Here is a 21,345-nt window from a genome sequence, read left to right on the forward strand (position 1 = left end):
CAGTTTGCCTGTATGTACTGGCTGTGTAGTAGACTTACTGCGAGGACCAGAGCCAGTGTCAAAGTAGGAAAATAGTGAATCCAGCTCATCTGGACAGAACAGGGAGTCCCGGCGAAACTTTGCTGCAGCTGCTGCCAAAAGGACAAAACATCACAACAAGATTTCAGTCTGGGCAGAGTGTATTAGTAGACTCTATATACAAATATCTTGATTTCATGAGCCCTGTGCTACTACAGAAAAGTTATTTCTCTGCACTGACCTGCTGAGAGGTTTGCGGGTGAAGCGCTGCCCGGCTCGTAGCGATGGTATTTCCTGCGGGCCTTGTTGGGGACCCGAACAGAGCTGTTGTGTCGCCGGCACTTCTTCACTGTCCAGGGCCGGGACTTCCTTTCACCCTCCACCAATGCCTCACTCCCACTTATTTTCTTCAGGAAGCGTTTCTCCACGTACTTAGACTTGATCCAGGCCTCTTTCTCCTGTCTGAAGGTAGATGATCACAAACTGACAATTTTAGCTAATTGGAGACATGACATACAGATAATTTGTGTTGTAGATTGGATTGAGTCATGTAGTAAAAATAAGATGGTGGAAACTGAGAGACAGGTAATACCGGACACCATACAGATAAGATTTAACCTAACTGACTAAGTGGCATTAAACCAATAGCAAACAGCATCTAACAATGATATGTACAGTAGAAAATGTTTTTCTTTCCTTTTTGCTTAAATGATTTTTCCCTTGCCAAATGCTCCTCCCGGAGTAAAAGACTCACCTTGAATTGGATGGTCCAGGTTTTTTCGCTCCCAGCTCCTCGCAGGCTCCCTCATAAATATGGTTGATCACAGTGTTCCCCAATTCACACATCAGCTAAACATGAGAGAATAAGGAAGGAGGACAAAGATGGAAGACAGAGACAGAAAAAAAATAGTAGTTCAAATTATTTTGCAATGCACTAAAGGAATAATAAATGCAACTCTAGTGGGAGAGAGAAGAAGCGATGTGTTGGGGATACGCACCTTAAGTAATTCTGGCTCCCATGAGTCTAACGTCAGTGAACGCACTTTAGAGCAATGGACGCCTAAACTCCTGAAAGTAACAAGAAGAAAAAGAGTTTATATTAAGAAAGTGTAAGGAGGGTTTCTATCTAACCGCAAGATTTCAGCACATTTTTACTCTTTCCCCTTTTATCACAACTGCATGAAGAGGCAAACTTTTTCTGTCTCTCTACACTTAAAAGACTGAAAGTCTCAAGAGCTAAACTAAAAACAGCCTTCTCTAATTACTTGAACATCCACACTGGTGACTTTAAATCCAGTTTGCAGATTGTTGCCTTGTTTTTTCCATAAAATATCATACACTCATATTTTTTAACTACATCTAGGATATGGATCTGGATGACTGTCGCTGCATCTTTTCTATCACAGTAGAGCTTTGATTTATGAGTTGATGTAACGGAAAGTGGAACTGTGTTTGACAAACACGAGCATATCAGAGGAGACATCTGCAACGTTACCTGCATATAATATGTAATGCTTTAAAGGTATAATATGCAATGCTTTTTCTCAAAAAACAATGTATGGACTAAAACAAAAGAAATTCCTCTCAATCATCACTTATGACCCACTATAAGTGTGTGGAGGTGTCTGTATCCGCAGAGACCCTGCCCTCTGCCTGTATTTTCTCTTTGTCTTTTTATTTTGGAGAGTTGGGGACCATGGTCGTGACGCTTCTGGGCGTCAACAAAGAACCTTTCGGCCCCGTGTGGGTGTGTAAACCCCCAGGCAATAACAGCATTCTTATTTCCAACTGTTGTTTGCCCGTCTCATACCGACAAACACGTAAAACTGACACAGAAACCAACAGGATGAAGCTCGGCATTCACTTATAAACAACGTGGCACCTTCCCGCAGAGGTGTGTGTGTGTTTTGTTTGTGCTTTAGAACATAACCTCTGCAAGACAATGAGAAAAGAGCTTTTATTCCTCTGTTTACTGCTTTGTTCAGTGCTCCCACTCTTCATTCACTCTTGAGCTCGCTCGACCGCTGCTGCACTCTCTTTCTCTGGCGGTTGAGCCGAGGGGGAGGGGCCAACTTGGAACACTTTGTGTTTACAAACAGTAGGCCGATACTCATCACATATTCTACCTTTAATGCAGATGTTTGTTCAGGTGAGTTGTATGAATAAAGCAAGCAGAAAAACAGGACAAATGTCACTCAGACTGAATGTGACCAAGGAGGTAAGCCAGCCTCCACAAAGCGTAGCTCCTGTGGAACCATTTTGTTGCTAACAAGCCATCACCCGCCGTTAGCATTCCATTGACTGCCATTCATTTTAGCATCACTTTGACAGCGAATAACTTTACATCTGAAGCGTTTAAAGACTCTATTTGTCCATTGTTTCATTTTAAAGAAACACGACAGTGTATAAAAGCCTCCATTACCTTGTACCTCACGTTATGACTCCGTAGCAGACGTTTTTGTAAAAATAGACAACAACAATTGTGTCATAACCACGCGACTTACTGTCGCACAATAGACAAATTACCGTACAGTACAGGAGAAGCTTGACTTACATTAGCTGTTTAGTTTAATTACTAATGTTAACTAGCATTTTAGTTAGCAATAATTAGCCTGTGCCTATGTTATCTCTTTACATATACCTACGCTATGGTCTCCGTCCAGAGAAACGGGATCTGTTGGTCCATTTATTTTACTGTCTATGACTGTGACGAGTGAGGATGAAGGCTTGGAAAGATATTTTGAGTTGGCTAAATTCCTGCGACACCATGCTATAGATTGTTATTTCACACTCACAAAATCAGGTCCGTTGTCTTCACCTCTCATCAAACTCTTGTACTGTGTACTTCTAAGTGTAGTTACCTGTGGATCCCCGAGCACTCGATGCAGAGCAGCACTCCTAGGTTGATGGAGGCCCAGCAGGGAGCTGTTTGGCTGCAGTCACAGCATAGCTCGTTGCCTGGCAAGTTCTGTACCCTCTGGAGGAGGCTTTCCCCGCCTCCCCGAACTCCCTTATCAGCCCTCTCCCCTCTCTCTCTGGGCTCGCTGGCAGAGTCGATGCTGCTGGTGGAGGGCGAGGCTGTCCGGTCCAAACGCTGCAGAGACAGGTGGACAGGTCAGAGACAGAAATTCTAAAGCTAACCGGGGGACCAATTTGTAATAAAAAGAAACAGCACTTGTGTGCTATCATGTCACTGTTGCTGTATGTGTATATGTGTGGGTTTTCGTACCTCAATGTAGTAATTGTCGGCGATGTCTTTGTAAGCCGAGGCGATGCTTGCCTGGACTGTCTGGATCCAAGCCTGCCGCAGCTTCTCAGACTCAGCCTGCAGCATGCAGCTCCTAAAGGTTTGTAGAGGCCAGTTATATAAAACCTGCCCACAATTACATGTTATTTGGCTCATTAGTAAATTCCAAATGATATAGTCAATAATGTAACAACTAATTAGCACAGTGAAAATCTGAAAAGATAAAGTTTTTTTTTAGAAAGGTTTAGTTTGGATGAAACTTTATCCTGTTGGTACACACACACACACACACACACACACACACACACACACACACACACCACTCACTTAGTAGGTGAAACCACCTCGAAGCAGAACCTCCTCTCATTATCTTCGCATAATTTGACAGAGCACAGCCTCAGGTCTTCCACCACCACTGTCAAAGAGTCCTGTCATCGGCAGAGAGGAGTGTCACAACAACTCTACCCTATTCACCCTTCAAAAATGTTTAATTAAAATGTACAAAAATCAAACTGTACCTTGAGTTTCTTTTGGTAGACCAGCTGGCTGTTCTGTATAGAAAACCACCGCCTTGAGGAAGGGAGAAGGTATGAGTGAGTATGAGTTAGACAGTTTCTTTGAGAGAAAAAAAGATTAACAGACCAGACCTTTTCCTTACAAAAGATGTATTTTTAGTGTTATTTTATTTTATTTTTACCTATAGTGCATATGTACTGGTTATTTCATTAACTTTAATTATTTGTGTTGATTCCCTCTCTGCTATGCTCTCCCTCTTCACTTCTCTTGTACCTGTTCCAGGTCTTGAAGGCGTTGCTGGCCCTCTTAAAGAGATAGCCCTCCATTACCACACCATTGGTAGCATCCACATTGAATTCCAACTTGGGGTCATCATAAGAAAAGTCCTGTAGGAAGAACACATGGGTGCACAAGCTCAATGCATGATTTAATTTTAACAGAGTGCCAATGAACTGCCAAAAACCGGCGTACTGCAACGGCCATGTTTTTATGATTTAGTTGTTCTTTCTCTGAAAAAAAACAACACTAGTGTCTTTAAAAACAACAGGCGTCGTCCCTTTCCACCCTATTGTTCAAGTCTGTCTTAAAACATTACTAGCATGCTCATATGCACATAAAACATATTAAAGAGTTAGTGGTGGCTGTAATAATTTCTCCTGCCCATACCGGCCACAAAGAGTTTCCTTTCCTAAAGCGATTCCAATGTAATCAATGGGGGGCAAAATCCACAGTCCTTGTTCTGTGTAAAAATGCATGGTAAAGTTCAGCTAAAACTAATACAAGGCTGAACGCACTGAGGTGACACCGTGGAGCAATATGTGTAAAAGTCCAACTAATCATAACAAGGGAAAACAGAGATAGCGCCTTATCAGCACCACATACAGTAGCTGTTGACACACAGCGGAATAATTCCTCTGTTATGTCTACCTTCTTTTTCTAAAAGGTGTCTGTGTTCCTCCACAAAAATAAATGTCTATCTTCTCTCCACCATCTGTCTAGTAGTTTACCTTTAATTTAAAGAATGTAAAATCTGCACCTCTCTACCTGTCAGCTATAAGAGATTCTCTAATTTCCAATCTGTTTTATCCACACAGAGTTAGATTACCCAAGAAAGGCATTTAAAGCCAGATGCCATCTGCTTAGCGAGGTGAAAAACACAAGGACACAAATTTAAATGAAAGCCAAGGCTGAGGTTAGGTTTCACTATTGTTAAGGAGGCCTCTAGTTTAGGTGCAAAGTAATATACCCCCGCCCCACACACACACACACACACACACACACACACACACACACACACACACACACACACACACACACACACGAGTCGACCATGCTATGTCACTTTGCTATAGCTCTTCTCTTGAAAAGATCATTTATTAATTCTGTGTATTATTTTTTTGAAAACCCCACAGACTGCACACTGATGTCGTCATGCACTTTCTATGCTATATATTGGGGTGTTTTCATTGATCATTCCAGATGACACAACAATCACAAATAGCTTTTTTCATTTTATATTGCTAGAAATGTCAAATCAGAAGGATCATCTTGGCTGCTTTGTGTAGATGAATGTGAATGGTTCATATAGGGAGTGCCAATATGTGACATTGGTATATAACCAGAATATAACTGCTAAATGTATTTTAAGCATCATCTTGTATAATTTTATCAGGTTTGTGTGAAAACATTCAGGCCATGTGAAGCAAAAACATGGTGGGATGTGACAGCAATTTGTCATGACATTCAGGTGTTTCGTCCACAGAAACACACACACACACACACACACACACACACACACACACACACACACACACACACACACACACACACACACACCAAAATCCATCTAGAGACTGGTTAAAAAAAAACAATGATAAAAGAAAAATTCATGAAAACTGACTGAAGAAAACTATAAGACAAAACGAAACGTAATGACGAAATGACGTTCCTCACCAGTATATAGTCCAGCCTGCCAAATATCTTCATCTTAATCACACTGACATCCAACAGCATCTCAAACTCAATAATTAAATAATAAAAAAAAAAAAATAGTAGCCTAATAAATAATTAAATTATGCAAAGATACTTGTCAGAGAGAAAAGAGCATCTCTAAAAGATCCCACAGGTTATTAAGTTGGAGCAGCGGACGAACCGGTAGGAACACACGCGCATCCCACACGAGCCCAGATGAGAGACTGTCAGCCAACAGCATGCGCGCTCGTGTCGTTTCTTCACTCAACGCCACCTGCCGACTGCCCAGACCGCGTGAATCTGGCGCGAGCGCTCATTATCATACAGCTGTCCGCGTGGCCCGATGACCCCTTCGCGGCTGCCGGAGATCAAACATTTCATTTTTACAGCGGGGGCTCGCGTGAGCGGCCGTACCGTGCCTCCTCCTCGCCCCAGACCGCGATTTAAGGCTCTCCTCTATGTATTCTAAAGCCGGCAGGCACAGTTTTGGAGGAGTCAGCTTTCCATCTGTCTGCGGCTCTTAACACTATTCCTGCTATTAATCAAGCTGACATTATTGCTCCCCAAACACCAGCCCAGATCCCCCTCTTCCCACCTTAAATCAGCCAGGACCATGGAGGATTGCAGCACACAAGTGTCCAAAGGCACAGGAGGCCGCAACACAGCCTATATTTAAACCAGAGGCCAACAAAATATATTTATATTGCAGAATGAATTGATCATTCTTAAATATGTTAAAATACCTATGAGACTGTGTCAGAAATGTTAATTCAATTAGGGTATATTGTATTTTTAGGTGATGTTGTATGTGTGTCCGGTATGTTGTCCACTGGGTGAACAGACACACCTGTTCAATAATACAATCCAACAAAACACTGGCACAATACAGTCTCATAAATATCATATGAGTAATGTGCTGCATTGAATTACATAGCCTACATTTTATAGGTGCTTATATCTTTGTGTTCACCCCTAGTCATACTGTATACGAGGTTTAAGGAAGTGAAATAATAGTGACATGAAATCACTGCTTCTGTCTGGGATACAGTTTTGGACTAGTTGCCATGCTTTAACTTATTTATTTAGAATTTTGGACTTTATTCTATAATTTAACATTGGAGTCAGACAGGAAATGTGGGGAGAGACGGAGGAAGACAGCATGCAACAAAGGCTCCCAGCTTGAATCTAATTGAAGATGTCGTGATGGTATGTTTGGACCATTATACAGCTGCCATGTTTTAATACAAATGTATTTAAAGCCTTGATGTAATACTGTATAGGCTACAAACAGTGTGCATGTACACTATAACACAGTTACTGTGAATGAACAGATTAAGGTTATAGTTTAGTTCAACCATTGGAAAACATTGGAAATGTAGTCTACATTGTAATAAACACATTTGGTTTATAGAACGTTTCCTCTCCCACTCACTACAGTTTTCTTACAGCACTTGTATATATTTTTTCTATGTTTTTGTCCATTTCTGACTTAAAACTTGTACAGCAGCCAAATGCTGTAACAATGGAGGATGAGAGAGCTGAGGCAACAATCCTCCTGGGAGCCACAATGAAGTCCTGCACACATAAAATACATGCTGTGAAAGAATAGAGAGAGAAGAAAGAGGGAGCATGTGGAATATAAAGAAGGGGAGGGGGTAGTCGAGACAATTGCAGATTTACCAAGAACTGTGAAAGTAAAGGCGAGGTTAAGAGCAACATAAAAAGGACAGGAAGAGATGCGAAAGATTGTGAGGAAGAACAGAGATGGGATGATTAAAGTCATTTCTCACTGCTGACAAGGTTGTTGTCCCAGCTTTATGTTCCCGTGAATGTCATGAAAATGTCTTGAATGTCACAGTGGATTTCCACATTACTTCATGTAACTCTGCATTTCTCTGTTATTCGTCTTCCTCCCACTGAAAAATGACTTGCCCAAAGTGACATTGAGTTTAGTCTACATTCATGATGAAGCTATCTTATTCTCGTCTGAGTATGACTGCTGCAGTTAATTAATGGTCTATTAATAAAGGATGTGTACCATTTATAATTCACAAACTGCTGTCTCGTTTGCTTTGCTTCCTGCACAAGCACATTTGCATACAAGTTGACACAGGCAGTTTTAAAAAAAGAGAAAGAGAGAAAATCTGAAATGGATCATGGCAACTTTCTCTCCTGAATTGTTTCATGCTGCCTGCCTTTTATCTTCTTCTTCTTTCTATAGGCTTTTTATTTGTGAAATGTTTTTTTTTCACAGATTCAATTACAAAGTAAGGTGGTAGGAGAAATGGTGGTAGGAAAATTTGACTTTCTAGTGCATTATCACTGATTGGCTTTGATAATCGACCAATGAAGATCTGTGCGTCTGGTTTCCCATGATCCCCATGCGGATGACTCTGTGGAAAATGTTTTTCCTCATAGGCGCAGTGTTTAGTCTGCTTCTGCTCATGTCATTTTGGAAAATTAGGAAACTGAACAGGGATAACGAAGTTAATTCTTTACATCAAGGACATTTACTCTATAAGAAGTGACTACAGACTCTTCTTTAGTTTTATTTTCACATTGTTTCATGGATCTTAAACTGATCTACTTTTTTATGTCTTTTTCTCTTTTTATCTTTCCTCTGCTCTTTGTCTTTCATTCAACCAACTATTGTGTGCTGTAATGCCATCTGTTGACTTTGGGTGGAGCTGGAAGTGGACGGAGGAGGAAGTGGGTTAAGGCAGGCATCATGAACAACATCAGAGAACAGAGCCAGCTGAGTTCAGTAGGCTTATTTCCTTAGATTAAATTAATATTTCTATTTTTTATATTGACTGAAACAAGGACTGTGAGGATATGACAACCTCAAGATAAAAGTAATAGAAATCTGGGGCATTCTGGTTAGTTTGAAATATTTCAACATGTATTATATAGTATAATAAGAGCTGGCGAGCCTGGATAGCTCAGCTAGTTGTACAAAGGCTCAGTCCTTGCCGCAGCGACTGCGGGTTTAATTCTACTTTCAGCCCTTTTCTGCATGTCATTCTCGCTCTCTCCCCATTTATTATCTAAGCTGTCCTGTCTAATAAAGGCCTAAAAAAATGCCCAAAAAATAATCTTAAAAAAAAGAAGTGCACAGAAATGTGAAATGTTCCAGTAAAAAAAATCTCCTCACAAAGCTTAAATGACCATCCTTACTCATACAAGTACCAAATACCAATACCTGATATACTGTATACAAGCTATACTGCAGGCATAAGGGAAAAATAAGATTGAATAAGATTGAGTAAGAGGAGGAAGTGGAAATCAAAGGTTCAGTAGTAGAAAGGGTGAACACATACAAGTATTTGGGTGAATCTGATAATGTTGACTTATTAATGGAAAAATTAAGTCCATGTGTATATTGTATGAGGAAGTTGCAGTCTTTTAAGGTGAATACTGATGTGGTGAGAATATTTTTTATGTCAGTGATATGTAGTGTTTGGAGTTACTGTGTGGTGGGTTGGGGTGGGAATGCTGGGGCATCTGAGAAGGCCAAGATTGATAGAGTAACTAAAAGGGCTGGAAAAATGGTGGGAGAGTTAAATACAGTGGATAAAGTATATGATGACCGCCTGGCAAAAATGACAAGGGACCCTGGTCACCCTCATCATGGTAATTTGACTGGTAGGGTTATGGAACGTAGTGGTAGGCTAAGGCCTCCTGTGACACGAACTAAGCGGTATGCTCTCTCTTTTATACCTCAGGCTATCAGACAGCACAACAGGCACTTTAAATGTACATTTGTATAATTTCTGTACTGTATTTATAGTCTATTTGTATTGTATTTATGCTCTATCTTTTTATGGACATGAAGGTGGGTATGAGCACTGTAATTTATATTCCTATGGATGAAATAAACTTGACTTGACAATCACACCCCTCCCGCACACACATTCACATTGACTCTATACACGTGCACGTGCGAGCGCACACACACACACACAATGTCTGCACCAGAGCTCCAAACAGCCTATTGATTCCTGCAATAGGAGTGAGCACGGCATGGCCATAAAACTCCATACATTAATCACTCACTCAATCTGTTCTACATTGCTAGACAATTAACACACGGACGCACGCACGCGCGCGCGCACGCACGCACACACACACACACACACACACACACACACACACACACACACACACACACACACACACACACACACCTTTTAAAACCTCTAAAACTTGACAGGATTGTCATCATGGCACTGCAGTACATGACATGTAATGTGCAGGTTGTGGAAGTTAAGGCTTCAGATAGAAGTGCAAAAATATAAACTCACCTGCATCAGAGTCTGGAGGAAGAACGTGGGTGGAGAGAGAAAAAGAAATCAAAGTGTTAATACAAGATCACCACTAACTGAATTTCACTACATGAAGCCAAATATGTTGTTATTATGAGAGATAAGATAAGATAAGATAAGATGTTGTTATGAGCGTGTTCACCTTGTTGTTTAAGTACAGAATAATCAAAAATAAAGTCAATGGCATCACTCAGTGTTAGGTTTTCAGATTAAAGTTGAAGTGTTGCTGAAAGGCCATTAGGTCGGCACAGAGCTGTGTGCTGTGTCTGGCAGGATGCCTCCACTTGGCAACTAAATCGATCAGAGGGAAGGGCCAACTTGGGCAGAAAAACTGCCATGTTTTTGGCATCTCTTCAGGTAACAGATGGACAATTTTTTTTTCATCTGTGCATGAGTGTGACTGTTGAGCAGGGCAAGGGTTTGAAAGAATTGGTTTTATTCAGCTGAGCGACCCATAATATAAAAATATCAAACTTGTCTTTGTGGAAACTGCTTTCCTACGTTAAACTCTTCATTTGAGCCTGAACAAAAAACTACATGCAACACTTGTTCAACTTATTCTCATTATTTTTGAAAGGCTTTTGGCGCCTCTGTTAATAAAAATAAAAAGGAAAGGAAAGAAAACAAGTCACGAAACCGATGCTGTAAAAATAATTCAACGCTTCCACAGAAAGGCTTTTTTTTAAAACATTCAAGGCATTTGATGTTGACATAAGATAAGTTTTTGTTATGACGATACCTATTTTAGATTCCAGACAGAGAGCTAAATATGTTTTCAAACCCCATCCTTTTTATTGAGCTTCTTCCACTGAAAATGGAAAATGCTACGCTAAGTGAGAGTGAAAAATGCTGATAGGGCTTTTGTGTCGTGAGAAAAACTCGCTCTGTTCAACTGGTTCAGCAACAATTAGGAAACTTATCTAATTTCCCCCTGACAAGCATAAAATACACCACTGTGACACCTACTCTTAGCATTTTAGATTCCAAGATGGTAAATATGAAATATCAAAAATACTTAATATGCAAATAGATGAGATTCTTTCTTCATGTTTGTAATGTATTCATCAAAATTGCAAAAGTGCGAGAAGAGTTGTGTTGTTGTCTCACTCTCTGCTGGATGAGGGCGTGTTTGTGCTCCAGCTCCCTCTTCTCCATGGCCGAGTCAATGACCAGCTGATCCAGCTGCATAGAGCATACGACAGCAGAGTCAATTAAACAGGTAAACTAAAGTGTGAGCAGAATAAAAGAAACACAATAGACACACAGACAGAAAACTATGCACACACATTTGTACACGCTGTAACATTTACATATCCTTGCTGTGTGTTTTTAGATAGTCATCTTATTACTATTTTATTGTAGTCAACAAATAATAAATATATTATATCTATTTCATTTTTTTTGTATGCACAAGGCCTAAATGTCTTTAAATGACCAGAAAGATAGGGAAAGTCTGTCGGATGAAGACATTATGTCACACCTCAGAGGCAATATGAGGCTTAAAGGTGCAGTAGGTAAGACTTATAAAACTAACTTTCTGTTATATTTGCTGAAACTGACCTTATGTTCCAGTAGAACTACATAAAGCAGGAAATTTCAAAATCATTCTAACTGCATGTCAATCACGCACAACTATTCATTCTCCCTTGTGGGGGGAGGGGCTTAGGAGACCGTTTTGGGCTTTTTAGCAGAAAGCGGGGAGGGACTGAGAAGTTGTCCATGTTCAAAAGTCCTGGATCTTCGCAATCCTACCTACAGCACCTATAACACTTAATCTTATGTTAAAGGGAAAACATATTTTACAAAACTGATATTGGTAAAGAATTATTTATTTCAAGGGCACGTTGTTCGGCTTGATAGAGTATTTTTCTATGACTAAACAAACCTCTATAAACCTAAATCTAGAATACTGTATAACTTCGACATGAAGTCTTAGTTTCTGCTGTAAGACAATTTTAATGCATTTAATTAAAAAACATCTAAAACTCTACGACCACAGACATTTAAATGATATGTCAATTAAAACCAGACTGCACTGATTATTCCAGTGTGTCTATTATTTGGCAAAAGAGCTGTTGTTCATAAGGGGGTGTTGAGCAAATACAGTAACAAAAGTAGTGGAACAGTGCACACGTACGTCCATGTATTTACTCTCATCTTACCTGTGCAGCCAGTTTTTTCATATAGGGGTCGATCTCGTCCAAGATGTTGAAGCCTTGTTGGAACAGAGTGTATTGGGCGCGCATGAAGGACAGCATCTGCAGAAGACACGCAGAGACAATGATGGTTCTAAATCAACCGTTACTAATCTTTCTCACACCACAGAGACACATGCACATATTTGACACGCATATGTATAAAAAACAATACAATAATGTTAAGATGTGAATCAGACATTAGAGGATATATATCTGGGCTACTAACTGCATCCAGGATTTCAAACTTCTTCTTGGCCTGAAGAACATTAATCTGAAACAAAGAGGAAACGCAAAATGCAGATATTAGGCTGCCTGTTTGAGATTATATATGATTTAATCACTTTTTAAAGCCACCAAGTGTTTCCTTTTCTGCATTCAGGAGTGTTGAGAATTTTGTGTCGGGGCTCAGCAGTAGTTGAGTGTCAGCGCCACCTAAAGGACACCACTGGTAATATTATCTGGTGTGTGTTAGTACGTATGTGTTTTTCACCTGTAGTACGTAGTCTAGTGCCAGGTGCCTAAAGGCTTTGCGGCTGAGTATGAGGGCCTGTGTGGCCTCTTCAGCCTCGTGCACCTTGTTCCTGGGTGCCTGGGCGTTCTTCACCTGGGCCAGCTCCATATCCTCGCGCACACGGTCAAACTGCTTCTTGGTGTCCTTGAATTTACGCACATCCCTGAAGGAGGCACAGTAAAGTAGAGACAAAGAGTTTAATTTATGTCCATGTCTATGCCAAATCACAAGAGCATGTGAGTCTTTTATTTTGAAATGCATGATTTGTGTTACTACTGGGCATTTTGGGAGACAGTCACTTTCTGCTGTAAGATGTCCATATTCATAACAACACCAGTCTTTCCTCATTATATATAAACTCAAACATGTGTTACATCTTTCTTTAGAACAGCAGGAGGAAGGAAGGAATAATTGTGATGAGATACTCACTCTTTAATGAAGGTGTGAAGCTGCTGCTTGATTGACCTCTGAGCCTGGTCAAACAATATCTGTGCATAGAGAAGGAAACAGAGGTGTGAAACATGAGCATTTAATATTAGAATATGAGCTACAGTGCACAGCAGTTAAACAATTGGTACGATGACTGGATTAAGTCTTCAAATCTGTAGTTGCTACATCTCGCCACAAGATGACAATATGAACCTTTCCACATTATTGCTGTAGCAGATTATGCCAAAGGCAGAGGAGAAGAGAGCAAGGAAGAGAGATGAGGATATACACACACGTGCACTCACTCAGCTGCTGCCTCAACAGATTTTTAGCCTTAAAGGATCCCAGAATACTTTTCCTGTGGGATTTCCACTTCTCCTCTTCCTTCTTTTATCTCATCTCACACTTCGGTCCTTCAGCTGTCCTCCGCTTCCTTCTATGTTGTTTCCCGCTTTTTCTTGTGCATGGTGAGCAAGACAAGGGTTTCTCTTCCATTTTTATATTTCTGACCACACTCCATATACTGTATATTGAATTAGATTTAGATTAGAATTAGATAGTATATTGATTAGAATGTGATTGTTTCATAGCCACATACACAAACAATGTATAGAACAATCACTGTTGGTAGACTGTGGATTACATGTTCCATAGCAATCCCTAGTTAATAAACATACACATTGAGGATTGCCAGCTTAGTATGGGAGTGTGTGTGTGTGTGTGTGTGTGTGTGTGTGTGTGTGTGTGTGTGTGTGTGTGTGTGTGTGTGTGTGTGTGTGTGTGTGTGTGTGTGTGTGTGCCTCCATATGACTTTCCTCCAGAGCCTGATTTACCTGACTTCACAGGCTGGTACTCTGAATGTTTGCTTTAGATGGCAGTTCACAAATTTTCACAAATGTACACTGCACTCATTTTGGGAATATAAATCATCTACTACTCCTTTTTAAACGGTGCAGGAATTACAAGTAAAAAGTGTGCTGTGCAAAATGAAGGACTGGTAGTTTCCAGGGTGGTACAACCTATCGGCCAGTTCTACGGAAAATAATTAAATCTAAATCAGTTTCATCAGATTGACTTTGGACCCACATGTAAACTAATCCAAATGTTCCACCCAAACCAGTTCTGGATTATGGTATCCTGGGTATGACCCACACTACAACACTTCTACACTCAATTCCCCTGCACTTTTGGCCCCAAAAGATCTCAGCTTCTAAAATCCTCAATGTCTGCTACTGTTGAAGACCCATCAGTCATCTCTCCTGTATCTATTCTGCACGAGAACTGCAGAGACACAACCAGCATGTTGATTTTGCAGGAAAAATTCTACCACAGCAGAGAAAGTTGCACTAAAGTTAATTGGGCATTATAATCTCACACAAATATGTTCAAATCCACAGTGATATAATTCTCAATCTGTTAAGATTAAGGGTACCAATTATGTATGTTTGGAAGTACACACATTTACTTTTACTGGGATATTTATTTTCCTAGTTGAATGGCTTCTTTTGTGGCTGACGAAAGCTGAGAAGGTGCAGAAAAAGGCATCAGTGGGTGGTCAAACAAAGACAAATTTCCTTTCACTATAATGTCTTTCCCTCCCCTCCCTCCATCCCTTCTTTCATACTGTCTGCCAGACAAGCTATTAGTGTAATTCCTGGGTGTTAGAGAGGCGGAGTGGGACGCCTATGGTAAAGGGTAAGTGACGGGGGGAAGGAGAAGAGGGTACAAGTAGGATGGATGGAGAGGTGATGGAGGGGCAGAGGAAGAGAAACAGGTGGTGACTAATACAACATAAAACAACAACACAGAAAGTAGCCTATCAGCATGGCCGCAAGCTGCATTGCCTGAAATGTGTAATGCTAGTGAGGGTTAAAAAAGGCTTGACACAGTCAATGAAGAGGGGGGGGATGAATGTAAAATATGGCAAAAAGAACAAAACAATATGGAAGGATCAACATTTTTTTTAATTATATTCAATGGTGTGCTTGTTACTTAAGTTCTGTGTAACTTGTAGGTATTTACCTAGAGAGCAGTGTTTGAATGCCCTTCAACTATCGCTACTTAGGTCGAGCCCCGATCTAAGGCTTGGACTGTGACGGACAGCATGATAAAGTATTGTAGCACATGAGTGCATTTAGATAATGTAGCAGACGCAGAGCAGCGCAATTGTAAAATCAGAAAGGGGAAGATAAGAGTCTCTGATGAGGTCAAAGCACAATGTAGAGGTGAAAAGGGAAGATAAGAGTTGCTGATACGCGTCTATTATACACCCACAGCACAACAGACTGAAGAAGTCACAGTCCGGCAGAAAGAAGGGAACCAGCCATACAATTTTTAAAAATCATAATAATAAGAAAACAAACATACCAAAAAAAGAAGGATACAAACCAGTGCATGGCTTTACTATGAGAGGGTCTCTGTTAAAACAAATCTGAGTTTTGAAGTCCTATTTAAGAGATGTGGGTCTTGTCAAACATACAAGCTTTTAATTAAAAAATTCAGCAGAAATTTGAAACTTTTTGCTATAAGACCAAAATGATGCCACACCACAAAACATAGTTGAGAACATGAAAAATGTGTCTAAAAGAGAAAACCTGGATTTGTAGCCACTGTTGATTGATTTTCTGTTCATTCCTTTTTTTCCCTTATTTTCTCCCATAACCCTCTCTTTTCTGCAGCTCACTTTCCTTCCCTCCCTCATGGTCCAAACCATGATTCCACCTTTCTTTTTGCTGAGTTTGTTCACACACATACAATCGTGTGTGTGAAGAAACTCAGACACAGACAGGAAAACACCACAAAACGAGTGTGTGTGTGTGTGTGTGTGTGTGTGTGTGTGTGTGTGTGTGTGTGTGTGTGTGTGTGAATATTTGTGCATTATAGCTGCTGTACACATCTGCCGAAGCATATGGTTTGAATCAGACACACGTGGACTGGCCTGTGTGACAGATTCACCGTCACTGAGTGAGGTCACAGTTAATTTGTGTGTGTGTGTGTGTGTGTGTGTGTGTGTGTGTGTGTGTGTGTGTGTGTGTGTCTTACCATGTGGTAGTTGACGATCTCCTGGAGGCTTTCTCCACACTTTTCAAGGCATTCCTGCAATGGTGACAACACACACGCACGTATAATTTAAAGGGATACTTCACCGATTAGCATTAAGCTTTGTATCAGTAGAAACCCGGTAGTATTTTCGAATGACCGTGCTTCCCTCTCTCATGTCCCCCTGAAACTAGATTTCTCTGTATTGTGGGCCTGGAAAAAAAGCCTCCGATGAAAAATCGTCATTTAGCATAATTTTTTGCCCAGTCTGTGGACTACAACCAGCTAGTTCCGCACGTTTTCAACCCGCCCACAGGGGGTTGGACTGTCTTCTTTCCCCGAAGCGAGCCGAAGCGAGTCGAGTGTCAGCCATCTTGGAGCTGACCAGCATCTCAGCCAGCGGTGTCGCTCTATGCCTTTAGCCGGGTAAGGGGACATCCAAAACGGTGAAACGCGGAACGAGGGCAGGAGTATGAGCTAGGTGGAAAGCTAACGCTAGCTGGCCACCTGTCTCACCCATCCTGCTTGAAAGTGTCCGCTCATTAGACAACAAACTGGACTACATCCAACTTCAACGAAACTCCCAACGCGAGTTCAGAGACTGCTGTGTTTTTGTTTTTGTGGAAACATGGCTGAACAACAGTGTACCGGACTATCCAGCTACCAGGCCTGCTAGCCCTCCGAGCAGATGCTGCTCTATCGGGTAAGACTCGTGGAGGTGGGCTGTGTTAACACGGACACGGACTGGTGCAGAAATGGAGTGCTTTTATCCAACTACTGCTAACCGCTGGTGGAGTTTGTGACTGTTAAATGCCAACCATTCTACATTCCACGCAAATTCACGGCTGTGTTTATACTCTGTGTTTACATCCCACCAAGCGCTAATGCTATGTAGCCGTATGTCGTTTTTATATAATGTCGTTTTTATATATTTTAAATGTGTAACACCACTTGAGCCATGGTGAAACGTTTCGTGTATATGGTTGAAATGTCAATAAAACTCATTTGAGTTGACTTGACTGTCTATTATGTCTGTAAACGGTAGGCGTGGCTTGGGAGTGAGAGAGCGAAGCAAGTGCATTCTGGGAGTTGTTGTCTTTCATCCACATGAGCCAAAAATAAATTTTCTGGCTTTTCTCGGTCTAGAAGGCACCAACTTCTAAAAAAAATTCACGTTTCTACTACATAAATGACCAAATTTAATACATATTCATCTTTCCAACGATAAGCAAACAGGTTGCCATATGAACATAAACTTCTTTTTCACACAACTCTTCTAAACTGTCCACAAAGCATGATCTGGACCTAGCTTAAAATTGATTGTGAAACAATTGTGTCTCTACTGCTTCACCCAAAGCTACCAGGGCGACACCCGTACTAACAGGAAATCTAGTCCAAATGTTTTTCTAGAAGAAAACCTCTGCTTTGAGCCATGTAAACTTTCAGCATAAACATCTCCTGTCTGCATGTGGTCACATCTGTCATGTTTAAAACAGCTGGATGACTCTGTGTCTGGACAATACTGTTTATCCTACTCTACTATTATTATTCATGTGGGGAATCACAGGAATGTCCAAGCAAAAATAGATGAGCGATCATTTGTTTGAGATGCTGACCCTCAAACATTCCTTAGTAAATGTACAGATTTGAGGTCAGTTTTAAAGACAGTGCGACCTCCACTCACCGATATCATCTCCTCTTTCTTGCACTGCTGGGACAGGTCCTTTATGCCGTTAACAAAGAGCTTGTTGGCGCTGACGTAGGCCCTGCCGGCATCGATCATCCCACTGCACAGCTTCACCAGCTAGTCGGGACGGAGAAACATAAAAATCATCACTTTAGATACACAACAAAGGTATAGTCTATTTACAAAAGAGTCACATGTTTAAGCCAGTGTGACGCAAGGATAGTATTAGTTACAGCGATGACTTAAAACAAAAGAATTTCTGGTCACATGCAGAATCCTAGCCTGGGAAAACCCTGACGAACTTCCGGCAAATTTGAGATTTGCTCTGCAAGTCCGTCAGACCAAGAGCCCATTCAAGCCCATTTCGAATTTTTCCAAATTGAGGCACCATTCACAACCGTTGAGGCGGGCTTTACACGATGATGATAGCGCAGCGACGACAAGTAGCTTTTTGTTTACATTCAACATGACGGCCACCAAAGCACAGCAACTCGTCAATGCTGCTGTCGCTGCTACGTCACCCGGATCGTTGGTCTGATTGGTTGAAGGACTATCCAATTGCGCCCAGAGGCATTTGAGCGGTGTCCGTTGGTGAAATTGGCTGTGAATGAACCTTTCCCAGACCCACTCTCAGTTACAACTGAGAAGGATCTGGTGTCAACCAGGCTAGTAGAATCCAGGAGGATGCTCAAATTTAGAATAATCCTCATGTATGAATCCAGGCCTGTGCAGGCATTATTGAAGCTAGTGTGTCTGGTATCCAAATGAAAATTTTGTATTTATTAAGCATTCTGATAGAAGTGCATATTTAAAAAAGGCAAATTAATTATATGATCAGCAGCATGTGGATTTATAATCTCGGTATCTTCCATGATTTTGACAGCAGACCAGCTGTGTCCGAATTGACTTCCTCCTTTACTAATTCACTCCCTCCATAGTAAACTCTTAATAGTTTACTCAATAGTGACACTTCAAGCAATCAATCATCACCATTTTGCACCACATCACTTTAATATAAACATTGAAATCACTGTGTTAAAACCCCTTGTTAAATATGCCAGAAGCCTCATCTCCAGGAAGAAGCTTTTAGATGCACCTTTGCCACAAATCTATAGCAACTATGAAAGGTAAATGAAAAACAGAAGCAATGTCATGTGTGCATGTTCCAGTGCATGTTCTTTGTCCCTAAAAAGCTAATATAAGTTAAGTTAATTTTACTTTTAAACCAAGCTAAAGAATATATTTAAACATTTAGCAAAAATGTTTATTAATTGTTTATTTTAAGGTCAATATCATCTGCAAATCTGCACACAGACTACACATGACCCTTTTGATAGAGCTAGATGAAAAGTTAAGGGATCATCAAAGTTATTACAAGTCATCCTGAGGGGAACATGAATGGCTGTGCCAAATTTCACCATCCAATAGCAGTTGAAACATTTCAGCCTCATGGTGACACTATCAGAAAAGTGAGAAGATCACTAAAGTTAGTGGAATTTGTCATGTGGAGCCAGGAATGTCTGTACAAAATGTTGTGCCAATCCATGTAGTAGATGTTGAGATATTTCACAGAATAAGGATACAACTTTGACTCCTGGTGGCGCTAGAAGAAACGTCAGAGGTGCAAAGTTATTAGGATTTATCCTCTGGGCACCAATAATATATAAACCAAATATAAGGACAATCCCCATAATTATTGTTGAGAGATTTCACATAAAACCACAAATGTAAACCTGATGCTGGTGCTAGAGTAAAAGTGAAGAGATCAAAGTCAGTGGCATCCTCTGGGGACCATGAATGTGATAGAGTGGTACACTGTCATTACCACTGCACTGATGCAGCTGTGTCTACGACAGGATCAGAACATGTGTGTGTTGGTAAGGGGTTATGCAGAAGAGAGAGCCCAGTAAACCCTTAATTATCTCATGTGGTGCAGGAGTTCCCAAGGTTGTTGCTATGTGAGTGTGGTTTTCTGGGTAGCTGGCAGGCCAGAGATGAGAAACCAGGGAGTGAAGACCAATAACTGCACGATTTATGACAGCATGACTAAAAAAATTAACAGCTGGAATATATATGTGAACATTGCTGAAATGAGCTGCTGGCTCAAGATGTGTGAGTGTGAATCGCAAAATGTACAGTGTGCACACTGTGTAGACGTAGCTATCTGATGTGCAATACACAGTATACATGTTTAAGTTCACATGACGCTGTTATGAATCCAAAAGACAAGGCAGCATAGTTCCTGCCGTGCTGCTGCTCCCAGGCTGGTCTGACAACATATCTGTCAACAAATCGGCCAATATGGGGGAATCTGATCTCATCATGTGCTGTACAGAGCCCCCAGGGTCTGACACAGCCATTAAAGGCACAGCATATGTGTCAGGATTTGTTGATAAATGGGCTGGAAGAACCACGGGGGTCCACTCAGAGTCAAAATGCCACATCTGGTAGCACATGACAGACCTCGCCTTGTTAACTGACTGAAACAAATGCAGAGGTCAGTGAGGTGTGGGATAGGCATTTTAAATTTGGGGAAAATTATAAAATGGTCTATGGCAGTGATGGTTTTGTTAGTTGTGGTTTGTGGTACTATAAGAAATTGTAAATGAAGTAAATATTTAATTCCAGTACACTAGTACGCTGCAAAATCTAGCTAGCATGGATTGACACCTTTACAATAGGCAGCATTGAATGTTTTCACACCAGTCAGAACGGTCAACATCAGTGCAGGCAGGTTCAGCCATCATCAATCTCATAAATGTTCTAAGAGCCTTCATTGCTGCCAGAATGTCCTCAGGCAGCTTTAGAGCATCCTAACAGGGCAGTGTGAGGACCCCTGCTGAACAGAACAAATCACCCTGATGGAAACCTCCCCCCCCTGACCCTGCTCATCTTTCCATGGTGTTCAAACGGAGCTCAAAGTTCAATGGAAGGTCCTGACCTGTTGGGGGCAGGAATAATTTGTGTTTTTGTGTGTGTGTGTGTGTGTGTGTGTGTGTGTGTGTGTGTGTGTGTGTGTGTGTGTGTGCGTGCGTGGGGTGGAGGGCATGGACATTTGTTTAAAATGTCAACGTGTCACCTGTTGGTTCGCTAATTTAAGAGATGGGGTTGTAACAATGTGGACCTATTCAGAAATCTAAGATAGACTGCAATGACCAGGAAATGTTACAATCATCTAAATAACCACTTTATCACTTTACAAAGGCCATTAGTTAGGTTGCACAAGACGGACTGTATGCTTGTAAGTGACCTCGATTTGAATTTGTGCGAAGACGCAAAAGATTTAAGATTGTTTTGGACATGAGGAGAGTGTGCAAGAGTATAAAAAAACCCTGAAAAAACAAATTGAATCAAACGGAGATAAAAGAAGAAAGAACTACATTAACACTATCTCATCCTGTAAA

General features: G+C 40.9%; 1 protein-coding gene across 1 annotated transcript in view; it reads right to left on the bottom strand.

Moving 5' to 3' along the window:
- The window catches only part of LOC144516653 (arf-GAP with coiled-coil, ANK repeat and PH domain-containing protein 3-like), a 59,390-nt gene that overhangs the window by 9,450 nt on the left and 28,595 nt on the right, over positions 1-21,345 (bottom strand). The window contains exons 3-19 of the mRNA XM_078248129.1: positions 17,939-18,058; positions 16,258-16,311; positions 13,216-13,274; positions 12,766-12,949; positions 12,502-12,546; positions 12,240-12,335; positions 11,185-11,259; positions 10,057-10,068; positions 4,055-4,167; positions 3,784-3,835; positions 3,593-3,693; positions 3,248-3,359; positions 2,880-3,112; positions 1,017-1,086; positions 773-867; positions 260-480; positions 39-131 (exon numbers count right to left, since the gene is read on the bottom strand). Of these exons, the coding sequence (XP_078104255.1) occupies positions 39-131; positions 260-480; positions 773-867; positions 1,017-1,086; positions 2,880-3,112; positions 3,248-3,359; positions 3,593-3,693; positions 3,784-3,835; positions 4,055-4,167; positions 10,057-10,068; positions 11,185-11,259; positions 12,240-12,335; positions 12,502-12,546; positions 12,766-12,949; positions 13,216-13,274; positions 16,258-16,311; positions 17,939-18,058 (1,735 nt within the window). The remainder of the gene's footprint in view (positions 1-38; positions 132-259; positions 481-772; positions 868-1,016; positions 1,087-2,879; positions 3,113-3,247; positions 3,360-3,592; positions 3,694-3,783; positions 3,836-4,054; positions 4,168-10,056; positions 10,069-11,184; positions 11,260-12,239; positions 12,336-12,501; positions 12,547-12,765; positions 12,950-13,215; positions 13,275-16,257; positions 16,312-17,938; positions 18,059-21,345) is intronic.

This window comes from Sander vitreus, chromosome 4 (assembly GCF_031162955.1).
Source record: "Sander vitreus isolate 19-12246 chromosome 4, sanVit1, whole genome shotgun sequence".
NCBI classification, from domain to species: Eukaryota; Metazoa; Chordata; class Actinopteri; order Perciformes; family Percidae; genus Sander; species Sander vitreus.